This window comes from Hesperophylax consimilis, chromosome 3 (assembly GCF_061612785.1).
Source record: "Hesperophylax consimilis isolate HC1 chromosome 3, BYU_Hcon_1.0, whole genome shotgun sequence".
Classification (NCBI taxonomy): domain Eukaryota; kingdom Metazoa; phylum Arthropoda; class Insecta; order Trichoptera; family Limnephilidae; genus Hesperophylax; species Hesperophylax consimilis.
This window is the reverse complement of record NC_142838.1, coordinates 37067911-37095134: the sequence shown is the minus strand read 5'-3', so window position 1 is coordinate 37095134 and position 27224 is coordinate 37067911. Positions and strand designations below refer to the sequence as shown.

General features: G+C 35.8%; 2 protein-coding genes across 2 annotated transcripts; one reads left to right on the top strand and one right to left on the bottom strand.

The window, feature by feature from the left end:
• The first annotated feature begins 1472 nt into the window (after positions 1-1472).
• LOC149425399 (myrosinase 1-like) lies at positions 1473-10631 on the top strand. Its single transcript, XM_089650629.1, has 8 exons — positions 1473-1609; positions 2767-2870; positions 3978-4457; positions 4964-5056; positions 5160-5257; positions 6099-6404; positions 9504-9742; positions 10469-10631. The coding sequence occupies exons 1-8, from the start codon at positions 1554-1556 to the stop codon at positions 10584-10586; spliced, it is 1494 nt and encodes a 497-aa protein (XP_089506755.1). The 5' UTR covers positions 1473-1553; the 3' UTR covers positions 10587-10631.
• Positions 10632-12500: 1869 nt separating this feature from the next.
• LOC149425398 (myrosinase 1-like) lies at positions 12501-25858 on the bottom strand. Its single transcript, XM_089651112.1, has 9 exons — positions 25839-25858; positions 23639-23709; positions 23085-23549; positions 22887-22979; positions 22636-22733; positions 22418-22503; positions 20473-20695; positions 15539-15777; positions 12501-12618 (listed from the first exon to the last, which is right to left on the bottom strand). Exons 1-9 carry the CDS (start codon positions 25847-25849, stop codon positions 12501-12503), a joined length of 1404 nt encoding a protein of 467 aa, XP_089507238.1. The 5' UTR covers positions 25850-25858.
• Positions 25859-27224: the final 1366 nt, after the last annotated feature.

Below are 27224 nucleotides of genomic sequence, written 5' to 3'. Positions count from 1 at the left end.
GTTTCAAAGATAGGACAAGATACGTATAATAATCATGGTGATTCCGCCAGAGAATTATAATCTCTGTGAATTGTAAGCCTCGGAAATATTTTCCAAGCGACGATATTTTTATTATTTACTGTCAGATAATTAATAATCATGACCGCTTATGAAAGCACTTGAGTTTCTTGAGTACCACATAAATACAGGGTGTATCGGCACGTACCCGACAAACTTTAACCAGCTATTCCTTAGCACATTTGGAGTAAAAAATGTTATGTGCACTTTGCTGTCCGATAACATTTTTTTTTAATAAAAAAATTACCATTCATATTTTCACCACATGTCACCACTGTTTTATCCTTTGTCACAGTTTGAAAACCCATCTGGCAATATTTTATTCAAGTTTTGTTGAATAATGTACCTAAGTACGTACCTATATTGGCGCGCTTTTACAATCACAACGAAATGGCATGCCACCATTCGTCTCATTCTTAACTATTATTATTTAGTGTGTATGAAAGAGCGAGGACGCCTTTTGACACACTTGCTAATAACAGCTGTTGAACACGAGAAACAATGCCAACGACAGTGACGGAGTGTGGATTTATTTATTTGTTTTTTGTTTTTAGTTGAAAAAAATGTTACCGGACAGCAAAGTGCCTATAACATTTTTTACTCCAAATGTGCTAAGGAATAGCTGGTTAAAGTTTGTCGGGTACGTGCCGATACACCCTGTATACTCGATGGTACCTATCTATTGTCTTTAATGAAGATTGGTTTAAACAGCTGGTAAAAAATAAACATGAAAATGTTAAATAAAACATTGAAAACTTATATAAATAATTGACAATAATTGTAAACTTTTGGAAAGTTGGAAAATTTATTATTTTTTCCGCAAATACCTCACAAGAGTTGCAAGCCTCTGGAGCCAGTGAGAATATGACATCCCTATTAGGGGGTAAGTAGGGGAGTGAAGGAGGTGTATTTGGTTATTCAGATCTGGTCACTAAATATGGCTAAAGCCATAGCAAACAATGTTTCGATTCTAAATTGTGGTCTTTCACCAGGGCGATGACAAAAGTATCTACCACTCTAGAACGTGCCAAAAAAAATTATTACTTTTTAATGAATAAGTTGTGAAAACGTGACTTTTGGGTACTTATATTTTTTTTAAAAGGCATTATTGATGTTGTAGTGACAGAAAACTTTTTTTTTTAAAACGATTTTTTATGTGAAGATTTTCAGGAAATTGGTGCAACGCACTGCCAAACTGAAATTTCCTGAAAACCTTCATACAAAAAACCGAATTTTGAAAAAAAAAATGTTTTGGACTAAACAACATCAATAATGTCGAATATTTCTAACTTAGCACACTATCTATCACACTCAGAAATGTTTTCATGAGTAAAGGTATTGCAACGTTCCACTTGAGTAAATAATTACATTTATGTACTTGCGAATTGTTAGAAGTGTCATTGAAAAGATAAGAAGTTTGATAAGGATTCCCCTTTGCTTTCCTATAAATATTGTTTTCAATCGTTCCACTCCAGTTGTACCAGGTTTTTCATAAAATGACACTGATAATACCTTTGCACAACATCATAGTAGTTTTCCTACTATTCGTTGGGTAAGACATATTTTCGATAATACTCGACATGATTTTGTCCAGCGATTGAAGGTCATAATATATGACCGGCCGTCCATATTTTATAAAAGTATTTTTATGTTTTTTTTCTATCGTATTGAAAAATTAATAATTCATTTTACGCGCCGCTATCGTAGCAATCGGATTAACTTTAAAAATTATTTTTTATTTCTTATTATATGAACCAGATAAAAGTGAAGGAACAGTTTTCTTGCAAATTCCTCAAACAAAAAGAATATGTTTTCGAAATTTCGAGTTCTCTCAATTTTTCTACGATTGGAGTAAAAAATGTGGTTGGCGTTTTTGAAAACATCTTTCACGTTTTAATATTAAAATTTTATTATTTAGAAATTTTAATATTAAAATTTATTAAATTTTAGGGTAAGAGATAAGCCTCCATAGCTCAGTGGTCAGAGCTTTCGACCGGAAATCGAATGGACACGGGTTCGAGTCCCGTTGGCGTCATGTATTTTTTATCAGGAGATTTTTTCAATGTGGATGAGTGTTTCAGGCGAACAATTATTGCTTATAAAAATAATTGTTATCCTTTGTGCTATGCATAAATAAAATCTTGTCTTAAAAACATTAATTTATCAAAAAAATAATAATTAATATTTGACAAGTTTAAGTATTTCACCTAAAAATGTAGACAATTTGTCTCAACGCCATCTAGTGAGAGAGTTAGCACTTACAATGCCTTTCTCATATAAAATAAAGTTGGTTGTTCTCAGGTGAAAAAAATGTAACAAGCAGTAATTGTTGAATGAAACACTAGCATATATTGAATAATTTCGCGGGTAAGAGATAAGCCTCCATAGCTCAGTGGTCAGAGCTTTCGACCGGAAATCGAATGGACACGGGTTCGAGTCCCGTTGGCGTCATGTATTTTTTATCAGGAGATTTTTTCAATGTGGATGAGTGTTTCAGGCGAACAATTATTGCTTATAAAAATAATTGTTATTTTTATTTTAAATGCATTCACTGGAAAGAAAATTTTATTTTGTTTATAAAACCGTATTTATTTTTATAGAAAAAAGGATATAGCGCGTTTGAAACACATAGAAGACATTGCAAACTGGACAAATGTGATTAAAATACTGAAAGAAAATTGCCATTTATAGTTTTCATACATGTTCTAGTACCCAGGCTCAAAACAATGCCACTCACCGGAGATTTCCTGACAGTTTTCTGTTCGGTGCAGCCACCGCTTCATTTCAAGTAGAAGGAGCCTGGAACGTTTCAGGTAATTCTGAATGTAAAATTGTACGTATGCATCTTTATCATCTACCTTCTAAATCTATGTATTTTTTTTATATTAATGACAATTTTTAGATGCATTTATAACGTGTTACTTATTATTAAGTTCATGTATAGTATAATTACTTGAGATTGATGTGTTGTTAAAAATATCTATAATAATATCATTAAAAAATCCGCATCTTCAACTTTATGTACTATTTGATGTTGTTTTAAAAACACAATTTTCATGTTTTTGTACTTATCCTGCCTTCATAATTTGTATAATTTCCTCATGTTCGTGTTTACTTAGCCAAATTTTGATGTTGATTTTGAAATTGTTTATCTTAGAGATTTCGTACTTCCATCCAGTCTTCGTAACTTTTGTAATTTTCTCGTCTTCATGTTTACTAATTGTGATGTTGGTTAACTTATTTATCTCCATAGCTTTTTTATATATTTTTTTCCAATGTTCATCCGGGCATTATACGATTTTTTTTGCGTGGAATTTATTGTTTTTCGGCCAAAATATGTACTTAATTTTCCAAGAATCTTTAGTAAGTTTCAGTTTTTGTCCTTGTAGGTCAGTACGGTACCGATTCAGTTCCTTTAAAAAATATATTTTCGTAGAGTTTTATAAGTCTGAAAATATTTTAGTTTTACAATTTTTTTTGACAAAGTTTTTATGGGTACTTTTAGGGTTATTTTTATAATAATTTTTAAAAGTTTTATCCAGATACTTAATGTGCGTGTTTAAGGCAGATCCCTATCCAATAATCCAGTAATCCCATATTCCATATATGACTGGTAAAGAGTAGCCTTTAAACATCATTTTTTTTAATGTATTGCTTTCATATTTAAAAAAGGACATGAGCCTGGTGAAAGTAATACTGTTTATGTGAGGGTCCCTTAAAATATTTTCGACAAAAATATTTAATACTTCTAGAGTATATTATAGTGGGGCAGTGAAATTACTATGTGAAGCTTTTTCATTGACCTTTTCCTAATGCCGTTAGAGAAAATAACATCGATTAAGAACAAGAAAAATAAAAGTTAACGAGATGTGAAGATTTTTAACACTAGCTTTAACGTTTAATGTTTTATATTTAAACAGATAAGGGTGAAAACATATGGGATCGGATCGCACACACAACAAATTTTATCAAAGACAGAAGCACAGGAGACGTGGCTTGCGACTCCTACCACCAGTATGCCAGAGATGTAGAGATGCTGAAAGAACTCGGGGTTAATTTCTACCGCTTTTCATTATCCTGGTCCAGGATCCTTCCAACTGGCTTTAGCAACAAGATCAGCACTGATGGAATTGCTTACTATAATAAACTTATCAATTTATTGATTGGTAATAACATCACTCCGGTGGTGACCTTGTACCACTGGGATCTTCCCCAATCACTGCAAGATATTGGAGGATGGCCGAACCCCCTGTTGGAGGAATACTTCACGGACTTCGCTCGGGTCGCCTTTGATGCTTTTGGAGATAGGGTGACGGAATGGATAACTTTCAACGAACCCATCGAAGTCTGTCAAGCAGGGTATGGAAGTGACAAGAGGGCCCCTGCATTGAATTTCTCGGGTAAATACTGTTTCAAAATAATTCTAAAAATATTGTGGTGGCCTATTGAACTAAGAATAACTAACTGAACCATCACACCGTTTCCGCAGGCGTAGTAGATAACGGATCGCCAAACAATTTTGTCTTTGCACACACTCCTTGCTTCATTAACATTCGTTCATCGTCTCATACATACCCTTCTGTTATTCTGACACTTGATACGGAACGAGTATTTGGTTCACTTGATCATGCCGTGTCTTCCTTGGACGTCCCTGACTTCTTCTACCATTCACATGCGCGTCATATATTCTCCTTACACTCCTTTCTTCGTTCATTCGCTCTACATGCCAAAGCCATCCAAACATCCCTTTCTTAATCTTTCTCATTATGCTTACATCAGCCCTGCGTTCTCTTGCAAATCTGCACATTTAATCACACCTATGCTTTCACTTCATTGTGGACTGCTAGCTTCGCTTCTTTGAACATTTTTTGTTAGAGAATTAAAAAAGATTATTTTTATATTCCAGGTATTGCTAACTACCTTTGTGCTCATACACTAATCAAGGCTCACGCCAGAGTCTATCACCTTTATGACGATGTATATAGGAAAACCCAAAAAGGTAAGATGAATCAAGCATACCGCCAAGAAAGCTAGACTTTGTCAAAAACCGCATTTGAAAACAATGCTTGTAATGTTAATAATTTTATTAACTTTTATTTCAGGAAGAATCGGAATGACCCTAAGCATTGACTGGCATGAACCTGTAAATGCAAACTCTCCAGCCGACCGCGAGGCATCTGAAAATGCTTTACAATTCCAAGTTTGTTTCTCTTTTACGATGTTGAATAAATATTTCAGACATATTTTTTAGGAGAACACCAGAACAATTGTGGTAAATTTTAAATTACGAGTACCGTCTACGTTATGAAAGCGAATTTATTTTTCATTTCAAACATTCGTTATCCACGTAACTGAATTTTTAAGAAGTTCTTATTTTAGTATTTTCAATGTTTTAGCGTTTTACTTTTGAATTAATTGTTTTTTTTTTTTAAATATAATCTAACTATTCAGAAATATAATCTTCAAGTGAACTAAAAGTTCGGAGGTTCACGGAATAGTTAACAGAGAGCGGAATTAAATTATAATTACAAGGCATTCTATGGTTTAAAATCCATCGATCTGGGGGTCTGGCACTGTTAAATAGATAACTTTACAATGTCAGATCGAAACGCGTAACTACCGACGATTTTATACCGATCCATAAAGCACTATGTCAATACCATAGAGACAAAATCCATCACTTATGGGCAGTCAAAATATGAGTCCGAAAGTCGGTAGACGTAGGATGAGCTGTCAATATGCATGTTTTTTTTGGAAAATGTCTTTCGTGATTCAAAATAACTTTTCTAATTAATAAATATATGTGAACTAACTAATTCCAAAGTAACTAAGCCCATAAGAAAGAAATCGTAAATGTAAAAAAATCGTGTTACCCCAATCGCGAAATATTCAAATCTCAACTAGTAGGTGGATGCTTTTGTCTCCAAAATTATATGGGACATACGAGTGTGTTCTATACCGTTCATAGATCGATAGTTAAATTTGTTGATACTTTTATAATACAGTTAAAATAGTTTGAAAATGAATACATTTACTTTTAGGGTGGTTGGTATGCCCATCCAATTTACTCTAACGAAGGTGACTACCCCGCAGTGTTCAAGCAGAAGATAGCCCAACGCAGTGCAGAGCAGGGCTTCAGCTCCTCTCGCCTCCCCGCCTTCACGCTTGAGGAGGTACAGTACATCAAGGGGACACACGATTTCTTGGGATTGAACCAGTATACGACTAAACTGAGCACACCAGCTCAGTCCAATCAATACCCGAGTCCATCTTTTGAAGATGATTTGGGAATTTATGAGTATCAAAGTAACGACTGGTCTGCATCGCCGGCTTCTGTTTGGTTAAAGGTACGTTATTGTTTTTTTTTTTTAAATGAAATCACACAAGACCAAAGAACATGCTAATATTTGGCTAGCGTGTATTTATTCTCAATAATATGCTATTGCTAATAATGTAAAAACCCATTGTTGGCTAAGTTTATTTATCAAAACTATTAAAAACTTTCGGAAAAAAAATATTCTGGTTAAATTCGGTTTCCACTGTAGCGATGCTACGAGAATATTCTGGAACGATCGCCAATGCAAAACGCATTGTAGCGGGAACACTCTAGATGCAATGCGAGCGTTCGGCGTTCCTACCTACAAGTCTGATAGCCCAGCTACACTACTCGCGAAGTTGATCGAAGTTGACCAAATACGATAGTGTGGGCACGAACTTCGCTTCGCTTCGGGCAACTTCGCTCCGCTTCGCCCGACTTCCGATTGTTGTCGGTAAATGCGCCCGAGTCAAAGGACTCGAAGCGTCACGGCATAAATAAACCAATCACTGACTGGTTGGACTGAGTTACTCGCGAAGTTGCACGAGTGTGTGGGCACGCACTTCGAACTTCGGCTAACTTCGTCGAGGACTTCGTCGAAGCGTCGAAGCGAGTAGTGTAGCCGCCGCTTTAAATGTTCTCGATGCACCCAGGCGGCTATATAATGAAGCGCGTCGAGATGTACTTAGTCAGTCATTTATTAGCAGTTTTACGAGTGACGAACTTGCGAGCGCTGCTACTGCTTGCTGCATACTGATGCGGCTGACCACCAACGCTGTTGCTTCACCGCGTCGCTACAGAACCTACTCACCTGCACCCGGCTCTGCACGGACTACCAATCATTATGCACTCCTCGGGATCACATCTGCGCCCTAGCCCTAGCTATCATTCCTGGCCAGCGCTCCTCACGCGCCCAGACCCTGTGACACCTTCGCCGGTCTGCTCCTCTGCCTCGTGGCATCGTCGCCGGCCTGCATCTCTCGTACATCTGCCGACCAAGTCTATCGCACCTTTGGCTACCTTGTTCACACTGGAGTACCCGGAAGACTCCACGTCTTCACCATTGGAGGGACCCACCACTTTCCCTTCCCGGTATAGGTGACTTATTGTCACCCCTTCGGCGCTCTCGCAATGAAGCTAATTTTTTGGTATAAACGATTCTACAATTTCATAAAAAAAGGACTCTAGACCTCCAATGTCTCCGCATTCGTGGTTAGGTGACGGTATGCAAACGCCAAGCATAATACAAGAGGGGAATAATAGTTGTTAAATGACGGAAATTTTTTTAAATATATAATGATGAGCTGGTGGAACAGGTTACTGAAAAATGATGATGTATATATTCGGCCGGCACTGCGTCTCCTAAATAAACAAAAAAAATCAAAAGAAAATATACGTATGTAAATGGTCTGAAGCTGGGAAGACAGTAAATGGATAAGCTGCATCCCTCAGTTCTAGGCTGTCCCCGGGGCACGGAGCGGAAAATCCTATCGAAATTACTAGGCGTTTTTACCGCGTCCTTAAGCTGGGTGCCCTTAAAGGGGGACAACCCAAGACCCCAAGGAGAAAAGCGTCGAGTTTCAGAGACAGGACGGAAGATTGTGGGGCTTCGTTCCCTCTTTTTTCAGTTCCGCCCGTGACTGTACGTCGTCTGAACGTATGTGGGAACAGGTTTGGACCAACCCCTTTTGGGGATTAGGACGTTACATTACAGACACGGAGTTCAGTTCTGGCATAAAAGGGTGAAAACAGAAAATTGAATGTGAATGAAATAATTCAACACCTAAAAAAACAACAAAAAGAAATAAAATGTGCATGATCGTTAAAAAAGAAGAGAAATGTCCGTAGTCTCAGGAGCCATTAATACGACAGGTAGTTCACCAGTGCTGAACACATCCACGAGTCAGGTCTCCACCATCGCGATGTCAACTCACTGACCACCGCCTCGACCACTCCATCGCCGTCTACACCTGGTGTCATCGTCATCGTTCCAGAGTCATCTCCCAACTGCGCAACTCTACTGATACAGAATAAACGCTCTGACACAACATAACTATCATCATCTTCCATTGTCTCACTACCAGATACCCAAACTACTATCTATTTGTACTGTTTTTATCTATTTCTTTTACTAGCCATGTGATGTTCCCAACGTTACCGGGATTTACGCCGAGTTTTTCGAAATCAGTAATTTTTTACAGACAGTAATTTTTCACTTATTTAAACCTTAACGGTCTTACTCAAAAACGTAGTGAAAATTTTCTTTAATTGATAAATGACCGTGTATGTGAAACCGTATTACTAGAAAAGTAAAATAGAAACATACGTAAATTAATTTCTGGAAAGATAAATAAGATGTTAATATTGCTTATTCATTCTAATAGGGTTGTTTATCTGTTGTATAAATTAGAAATAATAATAATTTCGTATCGAATTTCGGAAGTTTTCCAAGGTATTTAAACATTTTCTATATATTTCTTCATTTTGAAGATGTCGTAAAAAAAATATCAATTTGGAAACCAGATAAAATTACCAGTTACATTTTATATTTTAATATACTTCAATGTTTAAAAATTGCAATGTTTTAATTTTAAACATGGAAAAAGTTTACTAAAACTGATAAAAAAATTTTTAGTTTTAAAAAAATATAAAACAGTCATTTTTTCTAAAAAAAATGGAAAATTCACTTTCATACAATTCAATATAAAATTATTAAAACAATCCCAAAGAATAAACAAATTTTGGCAATTATTATTTATTTGTCACAGTACAAAAGTATATTTTTTAAATTTGGTATTCACATACACATGCATTAGGCAATTATGTTAGTATACAACATCACTTTTAGGGGAGTTTTATTAAATTCATGCGGTAAATGTTAATTAAAACATAATTAAATAATTTCTCTTTTCCGCTGACAAAACTCTATTCACAATAAGATGTTATTAATAGATTAAAACTATATATACAGAAATAGAAATTATTGACCAAAACATGATTTTATTCACAAATCTCAAATCATAACTCATTCAACTCATATTTTATTAATAAGCTACTGCCCATTTCTTAGTCAATTAATTCCATGATAATGCTAACAGTACCATGTAATATTGTAATCTTTTCTCCAAAGGTTGTTCCATGGGGATTCAAAAATGTTTTAGTCTGGTTGAAGAATGAATATAAAAATCCAGAAATAATAGTTTTTGAAAACGGTTATTCGGACCTTGGAGGAACCAACGACACGGAGAGAATAAGCTACTACAAGCAGTACTTGAACGCCATGCTAGACGCCATGGATGAAGGGGCCACCATAACAGCCTACACGGCATGGAGTCTTATGGATAACATGGAGTGGAAGGATGGATACACGTAAGTTTAATCCATTTGATTGGCTCCAACAGCAGCAATGGAATTACAGACAGCCCTGATTTACTTCATGTAACAACTAGAACTACTCGATCGAAAATTCATTTTAATTGCAATGTCAGGACTGAGTCATTTAGAGATTCGCTTGTACCTTGTTGTTGGCAATACTTTCGCAGAAATAGTAGATGTGTTCAACTGTGCGGAATATAATTACAAGAAGGCTATAATAATATATCTCATTTAATAATGTTAGCGTAATACTATTCATCGGCATGGGTTCTAGGTAAGTTGATTAGCCAATTTTACTTCATGATTACTGTTCCACTAAATTATTAGGTAAATCACATTTAATATCGGTACATATTACTTATTTACATCTAGTACATGGTTTATTATCTAGGGTATGGTTACCTATTAATGGCGCATTTAGTAAATACTTAATATATATTCAAATTTGATAAAAAAAAACAACAACACTTAGCAATTTTTACAGCATTTGGTTCCTTAGAATGGGCTTTCTGCCTATCTAGGAACTAATATCGACCTACAATTCATAATAACACTTGTACATATTTTTTATATACTTTTGCCGTTATTGCAATATTATTATCGGGTCATTTTTGCTATAAACATGTATCTAATGTAATGTAATAAATAAATAAAATATTAGTTTACGTGATTCGAACTACTTTAGTAGATTTTTTTCAACGTTACTTTTTTTCTGTACAGGGAAAAATTTGGATTGTTTGAAGTGGATTTCAATAACGTATCGAGACCCAGAACTGCCAAGGCTTCCGCTAAGTACTACAGGGAGATCATTGAGACTAAAACTATTGAAAGAATCTAAATTTTATAGAAATTCTTGTAGTTAAAATTAACCCTACAAATAAATTATTGTACGTCCAACAAACTTCTTTAATAAAAGTTTTGTCTTCAATGAATATATACTACAGATTGGCAAATAATTCTTTGAAATCATTATTAAAAAAAAATTCTAACATTTTGTACTTGTTTTTAATAATTTATTAGTTACACTTAAACTTATCTTTATATTTAACCTTATATACACTTTACATTTTACACTTTATACTGCATACTTTATACTTTGTATTTTATGGTAAGTATTTTATATTTATGTTAATGGCACATGAGGTGCCGTTTGTATTTGAGGGTAAGGTAAGAAGTTGACTTAAAAGTAGTATCGCTTCAAAAAACATATATTCATACAGGTCAACAGATGCTGATTCGGGATATATAAGTTTTATTACATGAAAAGAATTCACGTTTTTTATAAATCTTATTGAATGTTTAAATTGGCTTTTTTCATACCGACCCGTGTGGGATTGACCTTACCAACAAAATCGAGGTACGTATGACGTCACGCGTTAGCCGTCACCGATGGTTTTGACGGACTTTAAATAATGCTAACTTAAAAAAAAATTCAATTCCTTATTATCCTTAGCATCATTTCCGGTTCTACTTAACTTGCCCTTCACCTTAAAATTAACGACTTTAACGTTAGGAATCCGGTATCTGGCTTCTAAGAAATTAGGAGGGGTCTTGTTTGTGGGGTGGAAAGGTCAAGAACGTCCATCAATTGAATTTGGGAGCCACCTCTAGGTTGGAACTCCAAAATACCTGATAAATCAACTTAATTCTGTGCAAAGGGCGCGATCCCGAATTCTGACCCCTAATCAGAAAACGGATCACCAGCTACATATCGCGACTAGCCACGAACGGAAACGCTCTTGTTATGGCAGCACTGGACTTCTGACAGGGTCCCATTTGATGGAGCCAATTCCAGATGCCATAGATGTCTAAAAGTAAAACTTATTTTAATTTTATTAAAAGCAATAATTAGTCGCATGTAATATATTTACAAATTGAAAATATCTCCCGAGTAAAAATAAATGCCGCCGGTTGTTTACAGGTGGAAAAAATATAATAAGCAGTAATTGTTGATTATACTTATTTATTAATTATTTTGCCTGTTGGAAATAAGCCGACGTGGCTCAGTGGTCCAGAGCGTTTGACCGGACATCAGAAGGCGCCGTTTCAATTCCCACGGAGGCATTTATTTTTACTCGGCAGATATTTTAAATTTGTATTGATATTATAGGCAACTAATTACTGCTTATAATAATTTATTATCCTTTGTGCTATGCATAAAACCTTGTCTCATAAACATTAGTTTAGAATTAAAAAAAAAAAAATATTTTATTATTTTTTTCATATTTGATTTTGTTTTCGTTTCTATGCATTATTTTTCAATAATTTTATTTTTACTTCCATGTATTCTATGTAACATATGGAACTCGTGGGATTGCAACGGGTAGCAATATAATTCCCATGTCTTTATAGGTACTGTGCGGACAGGGGCTCTTGTGAGGTGTAACATAAAAAATAAATCACTCAATTTAAGTGCCACCATGCTTCATACCTAATTTATTTTATCACAAAAATAAAGTATAATATTATAGATATAAGTAGATATTTTGAGTACAGATTAGGTAAGCAATGATGATCTGCTTATACGTATTACAGATGTTTGATAGATACTCGTACCAATGACGTTTTAAACGTTCAGTGACATATCAAAATATTTATAAAACAACAAAAAAACTATTTAATCTATTTTATTAATACATGAAAATATAGGGTGTACCTATTCGTACATCTTGAACAAGTTTAAAGGATTGTTATTAAAAGCTAATGTCGCCGTTAATGCAAATACATTTTTAATTGTAGAAAAGAGTAATAATTAGACCCTCTCAACTGCGTTACTTGCGATGATCGAATTGTAGTATTTAGCTGATGCCTTTGCTGTTCTTGGTCGTGACGGATCGTTGAAATCCACCGCGAAGAGTCCGAACTTCTCCCTGTGAAAAACAGAGTTTATATCATGTATGAAGTAATGGGATAGTTAACATTACAAATGACCCTGATGAGAATTCCTAAAAACAGTGGATTTAAAAACAACAACAAAATAAAAACATATGGCAAATATATCATAACCGACACTCCATGGCAATTTCGGGAATGAGTAACATGTGAAAATAATTTTCACATATTGATGCAGGACCGGAAGATTAATACCATCCCATAAGGGGAAGGTTAACGATACAAATATATAAGTTCTTAAAGAACTGCACCATCCTTGAAAACAAGAACTGTATTACACTCGACAGCAAAAAAGATAAAAAGTTATATTCTAATGAAAAATGAAACTGTCACATGACTAACAAAACATAATAAACATCCTTCAACAAGGTTTTGTTCTTAATAAATAACGATATTAATAACAAAAATAAAAATACATTAATACCAATCCAAATACCAAATACATATATGTAGTAAAACTAATATGAAAACAATACAAATTAAAAACCAAAATAATTAAAAACCAAAATAATATTTTACAAAATATAAAAATAACGGATTTGGGTGCCTCGGTGTTAGTAGACAAATCCAGAGCGGTCATGCTGGATAACAGCAGACCCTAAAATCTGCTTCTCCAGTCCTCAGGTCCAGTCCTGTCCAGTCCAGTCATCAAGTCCAGTCCTTTCCAGGCCAGTTCTCAGTTCATTCATACTTTTTTTTTAAATTTTATTCAGGAAGGTTTCCGATTCTATCAGCCATCCCGTAATTAGATTTTTAAGAGGGTCTGTTTTATGCTTTCTGTATAGCTATTTGGATAGCATAGATATTACCTTAGGAGCTAGGAATGTTTGAAAACGTTTCCCAAACGATGGATTTATTTTTGGCACTATCACTCTTTGTTTTCTTAGTCTTGTCGTATAACTGTTGTACAAATAGTTTATCACGTTGTACAAAACCCTTGTTAGATGCCAACTAGAGTATAACTCTACGTTATGGTCTCCGTTTTACAATATTCATTCCGATAACATTGAAAAGATTCAACATAAGTTCCTGAAGTATATAAACTTTAAATTGCATATTCCTGTAGAAAACATTGATTATAACTACTTACTAGATAAATTGTCCCTATTAAAACTTTCAGAAATAAGAATAAACACAGATTTAATAGTACTACATAAAATACTTCATTACAAAATTGACTGTCCTGAGTTACTCCAATTGATCAGCATCCACATACCTAAAAGATCTTGCCGAAATTTATTACCCTTTTATTTTTCCAACCCCAGGACACTGTCTTATCAAAATTCCCCGATTCCAAGACTTCACAGTCTCTGAAATAAATACTCTGATACGGGAGATATATATTTCATCTTAAAAATAATCAATATAAATATTTTTTTATTTCAATTCTTTTATATATCGAGACACAAATAGACATCTATAATTTCCGCAATATATATATTTTTATTTTTATTTTGAATATCTATTTATGTGAGTATGTGTGTATCATTTTTACTAATGTATCTTATTTTATTATATGCTTTTGTTGTAACATTTAATATTTTTTCTTTTTTCGTTGTATTATGTTTCCTTTATTGTTTTAACTTTGTAGAATTTATAATAACTGTGATACTCTACTATTAAACTTTGTAGTGTGTAAAAGCCCATTAGGGAGTGTAATAATAAATAAATAAATAACTGTGATCTATACTGTGTCGTATACTATGATGCTTGGGGTTGTTCGTATCGTACATTATAACTCGTATATACATCTGCCTAATATCTAATAATTTAGTTTCCTCGAATAAGGCTTCTGATGAGTGTATGAGTGATGAACGTGTGAGGTTTTTTACCCATTACTCTTTTACGCCTTTTGCACCTTAGCTAACGAATCTAGAATGGTTTTGGCTGCACCGTCCCAGTTTAGTAAGCTATACCTAATAATTGAATGGCATAATGCGTAGTACACAATAGGAATACGTATAGGTGGAATTGAAAACAACTGACAGCCACTAAGAAATCGCACACACGTTATGTATTCCACCCAAGGTAGCATTGACCGCTGTCGATAAGAACACTTCTAACCTCAGGATGACGGGTAACCATCATATCCATGGTTGTTTGGCATAGTTTCTCAAAAATTGACACACGCCGCATCGTTCTCAAGTGATCCTCCCTAGAGATCCCAGTCCACCCTTCAATATTGTTGAAAAAAAAATTCTTAAACAATTTAGAGTCAGCAGTAGAGCCAACACTGGGTGACCATTTTAGATAGTCTACCTAACCTGCAAACCGTCCATTTTTCCATCTTCTGAGTTTCCTCTGACGTCTTCCCCTCGTGAATATTGGGATAAAGTAATACCGTAGGCTGTAGTGGAGGAATAATTCAATCTTTACCATCTAGTATCAACTTAGCGGAGCGGTATCCAGCAACAATCCCAGCATAGGAACTGGTAGTTGGAACAGTCGGACCAGAGGCACACGGCTTGGAAGATTGTCCTTCGAGGATTTACTCCAGCTTTTCTGACATATCGGTCTGAGCACACATGATATCATCCACCATATTACAGAAACTATTGGTGGAATTTAAGTGGAGATCCAACATTGTGAAGTCCGACATTAGAAAGTCAACGTTTGACATTATTTAAGCTTTGTCAGTCTTATTTAGCTTATTGGCATTTATTATCCACACAATCCTCATACACCTTTTCATTGAGGGAAAAATACGATTTTGGTCTGCTTGGGGCAAATCGCTAATCCCTAACCCTCTTCCTATTTTCCTGGTTGAAGGATTAGTCAATCGAAATAACAGTAGCCGAAGCTCCTGGAACCGAGGGTGTGAGATCCTTTACATCACGTACAGAAGTGGAGGAAGCACTAGTTTATTGAGTCAGTGAAATAGAACCAAGTGTAACTTACTTATATCCAGAGAGCCACTCAAAGTTATCCATGAGGCTCCATGCAGTATAGGCCGTGACGGTGACGCCCTGATCCATGGCGTCTAACATGGCGTTTAGGTACTGCGTGTTGTAACTAATTCTGTCTGCGTCATCAGTTCCTCCAAGATCTGAATAGCCATTTTCAAAGATAATTATTTCTGGACTATTGTATTCATTCTTCAGCCATAACAACAGCTTTCTGAATCCCCATGGAACCACCTAGAAGCAAAAATCATGGTATCGATGGGTTTTTTTTAACTAATAGCATTTTAACTAATGTAAGTCATTGTTATTAGTTAAAATGCAACTAATTCTGCGGTCCTACGGTCAGTTTACGTAGTACGCATGCGTATGATTATGAGTAAAATTTTCCACTTACCTGTTCTTATCCCTCAGTATTGTCTATCATGACTAGGACGGACAGAGTTTATCGGGATAATGATTTCACATTAGCCCCAGTAGGCAAAGCTTTAAGTTTTTTCTTTACGACTCGTAAGACTGTAATAATGGGGCTTGCTCGAGGCTCACATATTATTTTAATCCGAATAATTCCACATTAAAATCCGTTTTTTATGTATTTTTTAGATTTATAAAAACAGTACCTTCCTTTAAAACATTTTACATAAAAAAATTATAAAACTTTTTTCAACTACGAAATTAGCTATATTTTTCTAGACCACATGAATTGGTAACTTCCCGAGGTATTCATTTTGAACATCAGAGATTTAATTAATACGTTTATCAGAATTAATTAAAATAAACCCCGTCAAAAGATCAATTTTCTAGGCCTGCTAGGGCAAATTCGACCGTGGGTCCGTCTGATACGCCGGGCCGCTCACCGAATGTATTTGAATACTGTAACGTATTGATGTTAACAGGATATATAATACTGGGCCCTCGATCTCCAGTATTATAACGAGGATAGGGATCTGGTAATATCTCTATTAATAGTCGTAGATTCTGATATACGGAGGTTGTTTAATTCGTAATATAATAAGCTGACAATACAAGTAACAAGTTGCCCGAAGGCCGTCTAGCGAGAGAATGAATCCTCGCTCCGGCAATGTAATACGAGACGGTTGGTAGCGTTCGGATATCTTCGGTAGAACCCGAAGCTGCCCGAACGCAAACAGCATACACTACACTTTCCCTCCTTCAACTCTGAAGCTACTTACAAACCAACAAAATATTTACATACCTATATAAATCATAACATGAACATTTTATATTACATTTGGTTTAAACAATGATTTTAAAAAGATAGACAACTTAGACATTTTAAATATTAAGTACAAAACACGATTAAATCAATTGTGCAGAGATCCACAAAAATTTCTAACAGAGCTGCGCTATGCCGTTATTACAACAAGTGAAGTTATTACATTTTGCTAACAAATAATCCTAAGACTAACAACCGCGGTGCCTGGGTCAAGTTGCCCCGTTTCCTCTGGAAGATGTGGGTGACTCGCGTCTTGGCCGCAATCTCCCCGACCATGGTCTCTGTTGCCGGGCCTGTGTCTGCTCCGACACCACCTCCTCTGCCGCCAATCTGAAATCAGGAGGAAAACCAGTGAATCCACGCAATAAGGTTGAAGTCTCTAACTCCTGAGGCTCATTCCTCGAAATTTCAGACGCGGGATGCTGTGCACTATTGCCATCTTCCTTCCAGCTCACTGACATTTCCCTCATTTGGTCGACATGTCTCTTCCATGTCACATCTGTGTTCTCTATCTTAATAATATAAACTTTTTTACCTAGCTTTCTAGAGACTACTCCCTTAGTCCAAACTACTTTATTATCCTGACGATAATCTTTTGTTAAACACTTTTGTCCAACTTTAAAAACCCTGGTTTTAACCCCTTTGTAAAACTTAACCTGATCAGATTGAGCTTTAGAAATGTTAACGTTTGCTTGCTTGACTTTTTCTGAAAACTCATCACCATTTTTCACTGGAATTAAATTGTCGAAAGTAGAACGCAGCCTCCTTCCTAATAACAGTACCGCTGGTTCAATACCTGTCAAGCAATGCAAAGAATTTCTATAGTCCATTAAAAAATTTAATAACTTGACATTAAAATTTAGTGGGAATTTACCGTTTACTAACAGTTTCTTGAGGAACGTTTTCGAAGTTTTAACAGCGTTTTCCGCCAATCCGTTTGACTGGGGGTGTTTCACAGGAGAAGTCATAAGTTTAATATTGTTCTCCCTTAAGAACCCTCTAAATTCCTCACTTGTAAAAACTGAGCCATTGTCAGACACAATTAAGTCAGGGTTGCCAAAATTAGAAAAAATTTTCCTCAATTCCAAAATCGTATGAGTTGAATCTGCCTTCTGTACTTCAATACAGTCCAACCATTTGGAGAATGAGTCACACACCACAAGGAACATCTTCCCCGCTAAAGGCCCACAGTAATCTACGTGTACCCTACTCCAAGCTTTACCTGGATTTGGCCAAACCGTCAATTGACTTTTCGGTGGTGACTGTTTTGACAACGCACAATCTGAACATGATTGAACGACTTCCTCCAAGTCTTTGTTCAGAGCTGTCCACCAAAAATATGCTCTAGCTATTCCCTTCATTTTAACAATACCAAAATGTGACCTGTGTAATGAATCTAACACTTGCTTTTGGAGAGAAAAAGGTATAACTATTCTGTGTTGCCAAAACAAACAATCTCCTACGATAGAAAGTTCGTTCCTTTTTAGCCAATATTTCCATATACTGCTGTCACGATTTACTCGTTTGGGCCAGCCCTGCCGCAAATACCTAAATACCAGCTGTAATTCGCTGTCCGCTGCGGTGGCTACCACAACTGCTTGAAAATTTACATGCTCACAATTTTCAATAAAACAAATTTTGTCCTTGATTGATGAAACCGAATTATTCATCACAGGAACTATCTTTAGATTAAAAATCTCCATAAAATCCCTACCCACTATCAATTCCGTGCCATTAACCACAACAGTAAATAATAAATTATTTTTAAGATTATTGTATTCTACGGTAAAACAGGCACTACCTACAATATTAAGTGGTTTGCCATCGTATCCTGATAAAGTACGCTTATCTGGTGACAATGTTACATTTCTAAAATAACGATTGAAAATAAAATCCGGCATGACCGACATGCTTGCCCCTGAATCAATCATAGCAGCACATTTCACTTCGTTAATTACCACATTAGCCCTAAACGGATTAATGTATGAAATACTATTATTCTGGGATTGTTCAAAAATCGGATTAACCTTGTGATTCCTACAAAATTTCTTCAAATGCCCTACCTTGTGGCAATTAAAACATTTTGCGTTCTTGAATTTACAATCTTTTTCTACATGATATTCACCGCAAATCGTACATTTTTTATTCCTCGGTTCGGGGCTCTTTGAACGAGATAACCTTGAAAAACCTTGAGTTTCTCCCAAACGCGACGAATGTCTCCCGGGCGAATTTGAACGATTCGAAATGGCATTCACATCCGAATTCCCTGCGGAAAATTCAGATTTAATTTCCGGAACCAGATTGTCTAAAACTGAAACCGTTATTGCTAACTCTTCCATCTTGTTAAATGTTAATTTAGTTCCCTCTAGAAAAATTTTCTCCTTAGCCCGGCCTGGTAAAATACCGATTGCAAAGGCATCCGCTAAGCTTTCTGGCAAGCGCGTTCCAAATTCGCAAAAAGAAGATAAACCCCTTAGACGGACCGCGAAATCTCTAACCGATTCCCCATGCGATTGCTTGGCTTGATAAAATTTTTCTCGTTCCTTGAATACCGATCGCGGTCTGGAACAATGTTTCTCAATTAATTCTATTAACTGATCGAATGCCACGTCTGTAACTTTAGCAGGGAAACATAAGTTGATCAAAAGAGTTAATGTCTCCGCTTCCAGAAGATTCAGCAAATAAGCGCGTTTCTGTGAAGCATCTAACTTAGTCGTTTTAATGTCATCACGAATTAGAAGGAACTGTTCTAACCTCAAGCGGAATAGACTCCAATCTCCATTAACGTGGGAGAACCTGGAAATTCCGCCCGATTCCATGATTGCAACGACAACAAAAAAAAACCCACCCGGCAACAATAACACCTTCCAGAAAACAAATAAGAAACAAGACAACCTGACTCCAGGAACCGGCGCCGATGCAGTCCAGCGCCCTGCCGCTTCCCGGACTTCCAAGTCTCCTTCTTCTGTGAAATTTGTCTGGTCTTTGTTACCCAGAACCACCGGTCTGGCCTTTGTTACCCAGGACCACGTGGTTATTTATTCTTCGCTGGATTCTTCGTCTGGTCTTTGTTACCCAGAACCACGAAATTATTGATTCTTCGCTGGATTCTTGGTCTGGTCTTTGTTACCCAGAGCCACGAATTATTTACTTCCAATTGTCCTTATTATGCCCAATTTATCTCCATTTATTGTCACCCTGACAATAAAATCCCGGAGATATTTCTTGCAAGTCACTGGTGTGAAATAGATCCACTTGCCGGCAATCCGAAAAACTGTTTCCGTATACTCCTTTGTAAGCTGCGCCACTGTAACGTATTGATGTTAACAGGATATATAATACTGGGCCCTCGATCTCCAGTATTATAACGAGGATAGGGATCTGGTAATATCTCTATTAATAGTCGTAGATTCTGATATACGGAGGTTGTTTAATTCGTAATATAATAAGCTGACAATACAAGTAACAAGTTGCCCGAAGGCCGTCTAGCGAGAGAATGAATCCTCGCTCCGGCAATGTAATACGAGACGGTTGGTAGCGTTCGGATATCTTCGGTAGAACCCGAAGCTGCCCGAACGCAAACAGCATACACTACAAATACGCCTTCTTCGTCTTTAAGATTCCCACTTTATTTTAGAGTATTGTGACGTCTTAAAATATTAGAGATTTAACGATAAAAATTAAAAATGAATAACCTTTATCCAGTTGGATGCTGGGGAAGAAGGCCACTCTTCAGGTTGGTACCCAATAATTCCCAAATCGTCCCAGTAGGATGGGCTCGGGTATTGAACTCCGTCATTAGTAGCCTTGGCGACTGAGCTGGTGTAGTGGTTCACTCCAAGGTAGTCGTAGGTCCCCTTGATATACTCCACCTCCTCAGGAGTGAAGACCGGAAGGCGAGAGGAGCTGAAGCCCGGTCTGAAACTCGGCCGGTCTATTTGCCAAAAATCAATCTGCTTATCGACAGTTTCATTCAACGGAAACTGTCCTTTTGCGGGTAATTTCAGATTTGATCATCGGGATGGAAGCAGGTAAGTTGGGTTTGGTATCTGTTCTTGATATGAGTGCGGCATTTGACACTGTAGATCATAGTATTTTATTAAATGTGCTTGAAACCGAATTTGGCGTTCGAGGTGATGTACTCCAATGGATGTCATCGTACCTGTCTGGACGAGTAGCTTCAGTAACTTTCAATAAATATACATCACCTGAAACTCCCATCAAATTTGGAGTTCCCCAGGGTTCTGTACTGGGTCCCATTCTCTTCATTCTATATACTAATCGTCTCGAACGACTCATTCACTCAGCTGTCTTTGAATCACAAGGCTACGCGGATGATCGTTTGATTTTCAAGTTTTGCTCCCCGGATGAAAAAGACGTCCTTAAAAACGAGGTGGTTAGTTTCATTGACACGGTTTCAAGTTGGATGTCTGTTAATAAACTCAAACTTAATCCGACAAAGACGGAATTTATTTGGATAGCTTCTCCTGGAAGACAAGCCCTCATCGACTCCAGTCCAATCCGTATTCAGAATACAAATATAATCCCTTCTACGGAAATAAAATTTCTAGGTTTCACTTTAGACAATTGTCTTTCTCTTGAATCGCAAATTTCAAAAACTGTAAGTGCTGGCTTTTTCCATCTAAGGCAGGTAAAATCAATTAGGAGATGCCTTCCCTTTGATGGAGCAAAATCACTCATTAATTCGTTCGTTGTCTCACGTATGGACTATTGTAATAGTGCATATGCTGGCCTACCTAAAAAACAATTCAACAGAATCCAGTCCGTTTTCAATGCTGCGGCGAGAATGATTTTTGGTGAATCTAAGCATTGTCGTATAACCCCGCTTCTAAGGGATCGTCTTCATTGGCTTCGATGCCCTGAAAGAATAGAGTTCAAGATCTGCCTAATGACCTTCAAAGCATTGCAGGGAATGGCGCCAGCCTATATATCGGAATTATGTGTCCGACAAAACCTAAGCGATAGACAGCTTACTCTGAGGTCAGCAGATCTAGATGTTACCAATCGTTTAATCGAACTTTCTCGGTCAAATCGAGCTGTTTACTATGATCGCTCTTTTCGTGTAGCTGGCCCACTCATTTGGAATAAACTTCCCCCAGCCCTTACCAATATACAAAATTTGGCTGAATTTAAACGGGTTTTAAAAACAAAATTATTCAAAAAATCATATTTAATAATTTAAAATCATTTATATTCTCATGAATCTAAGCTTCTTTTTTAATATACTATAAAAAGCCAGGTTTTGAAGTTTTCCGGTAATTGTTTGGTTTCGGTTTCCTCCTTATTGTACTTTTATGTTTAATGTCCACCTATTATATAATATTTTAATGTTTTTCTGTTTTATATAATATTTTAATTTTAAAGTTCTAATTTTTCGTGCACTGTCACTGTCTTTTATTGTTATCCTCTACTAAAATAGCTCTGTTATTGTTAAAATTTATTCTCTGCTTTTGTGTAAACCGTTTATTCTTTATTTCATATTATGTAATTAATTTTTTTTTAAAGGAACACAATAGGAAATTTTATTTTAAGTTTATTATAGTTAAGCGCACTTGTAGTGAAACAACACAAAACTGCGCTATATAAATGTTATGTTATTATTATTATTATAAGCCCTGCTCAGAGCTGCGCTGGCCTATTTTCTGCTTGAAAACTACGGGGTAGTCGCCTTCCTTGGAGAAAATTGGATGAGCATACCATCCTATCTGTAAATAAGTACAAATCACGGAAATCATTGGTGATATTAACCACAAATCAAACTATATCAATACCAACTGAAAAAGATAAATAAAAATCGTTATTTATTGTTTTACAGGTCGAGAAAATTAGTCACTTACTGAGAATTGCAAATCATTTTCGGAAGCTTCAAGATCGGCAGCGGAATTTGGGTTTTCTGGTTCAGACCATCTAGCATCGAGAGTCAATCCGATTCTTCCTACAAGCATTAAAAATGGATTAATTGATTTCCTTGTTTGCTTATGTTATCGTTTCAAGTAATCCATTTAGAATATTTAGACAATACTCCTTTGACACAGGATTTTGGCCGAGTAGGCCTTACATAATGTAGCAAGTCTTCTCTTATACTCACCATTTTGCTTTGCTCTGAATACATCGTCGTAAAGATGGTAAACTTTAGCGTGGGATTTGATCAGAGTATGTGCGCACAAGTAGTCTGCAATACCTAGGATATTTCCAGTAATAAATAACACATCGCAGAATCACAAACCTTACTTAACGGCCTAAAAATATGATAATTTACTGTATATTCACGTGAAAATTTATTTACCATGGAAATTTAATGCAGGAGCCATTTCTTTACTTCCATATCCACGACAGACCATGAATGGTTCGTTGATAGTCAACCACTCTGTGAACGTACTGAAAGCCACTCGAGCGTAATCTGTAAAATACTTTTCAATCAGGGGGTTCGTCCATCCTCCGATATCTTGTAGCGGTTGTGGAAGATCCCAGTGGTACAAAGTAACGACTGGAGTGATGCCGTTCTCCATGAGCGCATCGATCAGTTTGTTATAGTAGCGGATTCCGTCAGCGCTAATCTTGTTGTCAAATCCAGTTGGGAGGATCCTGGACCAGGATAAGGAGAAGCGGTAGAAGTGAATTCCGAGTTCCTTCAGCATCTCCACGTCTCTGTCAATATGATTGTAGGAGTCGCAAGTTACATCTCCCGAGCTGCCATCTATGACAAGGTTTGTTGTGTGGCAGAGGCGATCCCAGACATTTTCTCCCTTATCTTTAAACAAATATTTAACCTGTTATAATATTCGTGATTCCTTTAAATCAATAAAGTGTTTAGTTTTAATAATGCAAACTTTCATTCACCTGAAGCGTTCCAGGCCCCTTCTACTTGATATGAAGATGTTGCTGTTCCAAACAGAAATCCAACCGGGAAACTCCTATGGGTGCCATTTTGAGCACTGAAATGCAATAAGAAAGGGTTAAAATTTAAATAATGATAACAACTGAATCAACATGATGAAATAACAGAAAAAAATATATCCAATCAATCATATTACTGAGAATATTTAAAGATATTTATCTTACCTCACAAATAATAGTTCACTGAAAAGAAAGAAGAACCGTATTAATGTCATTTTTCGGCGACCTTCGAAAAGCACTATGAATCCACTGAAACTCAGATGAGGAATTGCTTTCATTTTGTTATTTATTATTTAATTTGTTGTTGGTGGTTTTAAAACCTTATCGTTCAAACGGATTCTTCTTTTTATATAAATTTAGTTTTCAACTTTTATTATAAATCTATACTGGCGACTTTTTTCGAGTAATAGTATAAAAACCATGCTAATTATTCTAATTACACAATAAAATTTACTATTTGCTTCCGTTTTTTTTCGGAAATCCACACAGAGTAAAAAATACATCACAGAGGCGGATGTTTTAAAGAGTTCCGGTAATTATGCATTAATTTATTATTGGATCAATATCAAAATTTTACAGCGAATATGAAAATGGAAGAAGACGCTGAAAACAAAATTATTAGATTACGAACGAGAACCCGGAACTGTCGGCAGTAATAAATAATAAATAAAAACCAATAACCAACAGAGCTATCGAATCTTTTCATTGTCTAATTTAATTATATTTTCAATTTTTCCGAGTTTGTCCACCATCCGTGTTTTCGTGAACAATGCTCTATTCCAAGGCTAGCGCCACACTTGACGGAAATTCCGTCGCGTAACTTCCGCGACGGAACGCCAATACATGTAATTGCATATAAATTACAAATAGCGGGCACACTACGCGGAAGATCGGTCGTTCCGTCGCGGACGATCGGTCGCTCCGTGGCGGACCGCCGACACTCGCGTCTGTTCCGTCCTCCGCGCACCGATCTTCCGTCGGCGGAAGATCGGCAAAGTCGCATTCCAAGTATTTGTATGCATCGCGCCACATTCGGCGGATAACACGCGGCGACGACGAACGCACAGGATGTTCGACACTGAAAGATTTATTATCGAAGTGCAAAATAGAGTTTGCCTTTGGGAGAGATATAGCCGTTCTAAGTTTTGTATTTTGCTTGGTAATATAGTCCTTCATTAAATTCAGCAATACATCAAATGATTGTATGGACATTCGATAATATCCGAATACTTTATCTGGATAATTTCTTAGTTGCATATACAAGGTATGAAATTGCCCAATTTCTAGTCGAAGAGTATTTATGGTATGAACCCAATATTTACGCTTTCTTTTTCTTTCTTCTTCTAATGCCTCATAAATAGCTATCACTTCTATCGGATCCATTACGACCACGCTGTATAAGCGTTGGCAGTCGACGGATAATCCGCCACTGAATATTCAGTGTGGCTGCAACGTATGGTAACGGACTGACTCCAGCGGAAGATCCGCGACGGAATTTCCGTCAAGTGTGGCGCTAGCCCAACTCTGCCTAACAAGTCCGTCTTTCAAGTTTGAGAAACACTCGTTCAGAAAACCTAATATCCTCTATTAAGATTTGTAGAGCATTGTCTACTTGTTGACATTTATTTTCTTTATTAGCTACTTACAATAAACCTTTATGTTTTTGACACCTCTTCAACAACGATGTTATATAGATGATGGTAGAAGTAAAAAAGATAAATAACACTTTTTCGAAATTTCAATGTTTATTTTCCCTTATAATTTTTTTTTCCATGGAAGATTGTTTATTTGAATATTTATTAAAATTCAACTTTTTAACCTAAAAACTACATTAAAACATTTCAATTTCAAAAAAACTTTTGGGTTATATTACCTTTCACATAATAATCTCCATGTGCCAAATAACATTAAAGAAATCATAAAATTGTAACAACTAACATTGTCTTGTTTACGGTTTTAACATCGATCCGTATTATGTAAGCTTCAACCACTAGAAACGTCTTTTACGAATAGTTCTGACCCATTTTAGCACGCGCTGTGTGATGCACTTGCCTGTCATGGTAAATTGCCATCCCTTATCATAATGATGGTGAAGCACAGTTCTGCATGGAGAATCCTAAGACTTTTGGATCATGAAACACACCTACGTGACATTTCTTGTGTTCTTTTTTATTATACATTACATCAGTTAAAGTTGAGAAACGCCTCCTTTCTAAACTCCTTCGTCCTGTTCCAAAGGCCTCTTTGGCTGTAGGCTACCCAAATTCGGATTCATTTTTGGGTCAATTAAACGAAAAAAATAATGGATGTGGCAAAAGAAATAGTACATGTGTTCAACAGTACGGAAATTAGTTAAAAAAGGCTATAATAACATACCTCATAAATAAATAGTATGTAATACAGCTTTTATTATTCTTTGCACGTGTTATATTTTATAATTTCTTTAATATATTTATTTCTTTAGTAATTTTCCATCAAATCATTATAAATATATAACATGTAAAAGCCCGTATGGGCGTACAATTTAAATAAATAAATAATGTGCACAACAGACAGAGATTTAATGTAAAATAAATTACTCTGACATAACAATGAATAAATTCCAACCGTTCAATAACGGCGTACAATAATATGTATGTGTGAAACAATAACATCCTTACTAATAAAAAAATCACTTTACAACCTTAAACGATATTTTTGTTAAACATTGTATGATGGCTGTAAAATTTCTAATTAAAATTATTTCCAGTAAAAAAATATCTTTCTGTGCTGCGAAAGAACTGGCAACTTTGCATTTCGGCAGACTGACCCTGCGCGTGTTTTTTCAGGCAGAATGACAGTTTTGATTTGTGATGTGTGAGTGAGATGATGTTTTTTTATAATTTCTATTCGAATGAGCAATTCACTATTATATTAGTAAAAATAAATATTTTTACAACTCATTTGTGTTCTTTTTTCGTCCATTTTAGTCAAGTAATTGTACAATAAATGCATGGTGTAAATATTACTTTCATTTTATGTGAAAGGTGGGATTAAACGGTTAAACCAAAAATAAAAGAATATAATTATTATAATCTCTCTGGGTCAAATCAATATTCAAATTGATTTTTATAGTCTAAATTTCATAATTATTTCATAAAAGTGGTGTTATTTTATAACATAAATGTCTAATGCACGTACTGGTAAACATGTACCCCTCTAAGTTAACGTCTTAAGATTTGCAAGATATAGACATTAAAAATTTACAGTTTTTTAGTGTTAAATTTTTGGGAATCAAATACAAGTTGGAATAACTTATTGAGAAAACCTTTAACTGTAATATTAAATTATTGAAAATAATATTAGCGATTCATAAATGAAAATTTGTAACAGAAAAATCAAAAAAGATACGGTCGCATCTAGGACGACCTAGGATCACATCCTATTTTTTTTAATGAATGAACAAGATAAAAAGTGAAATGACAGATTTGTCGCAAAATTCCTTAAATAAAAGGACCAAGTTTTTGGAATTTGATGAATTTTTTCGAAG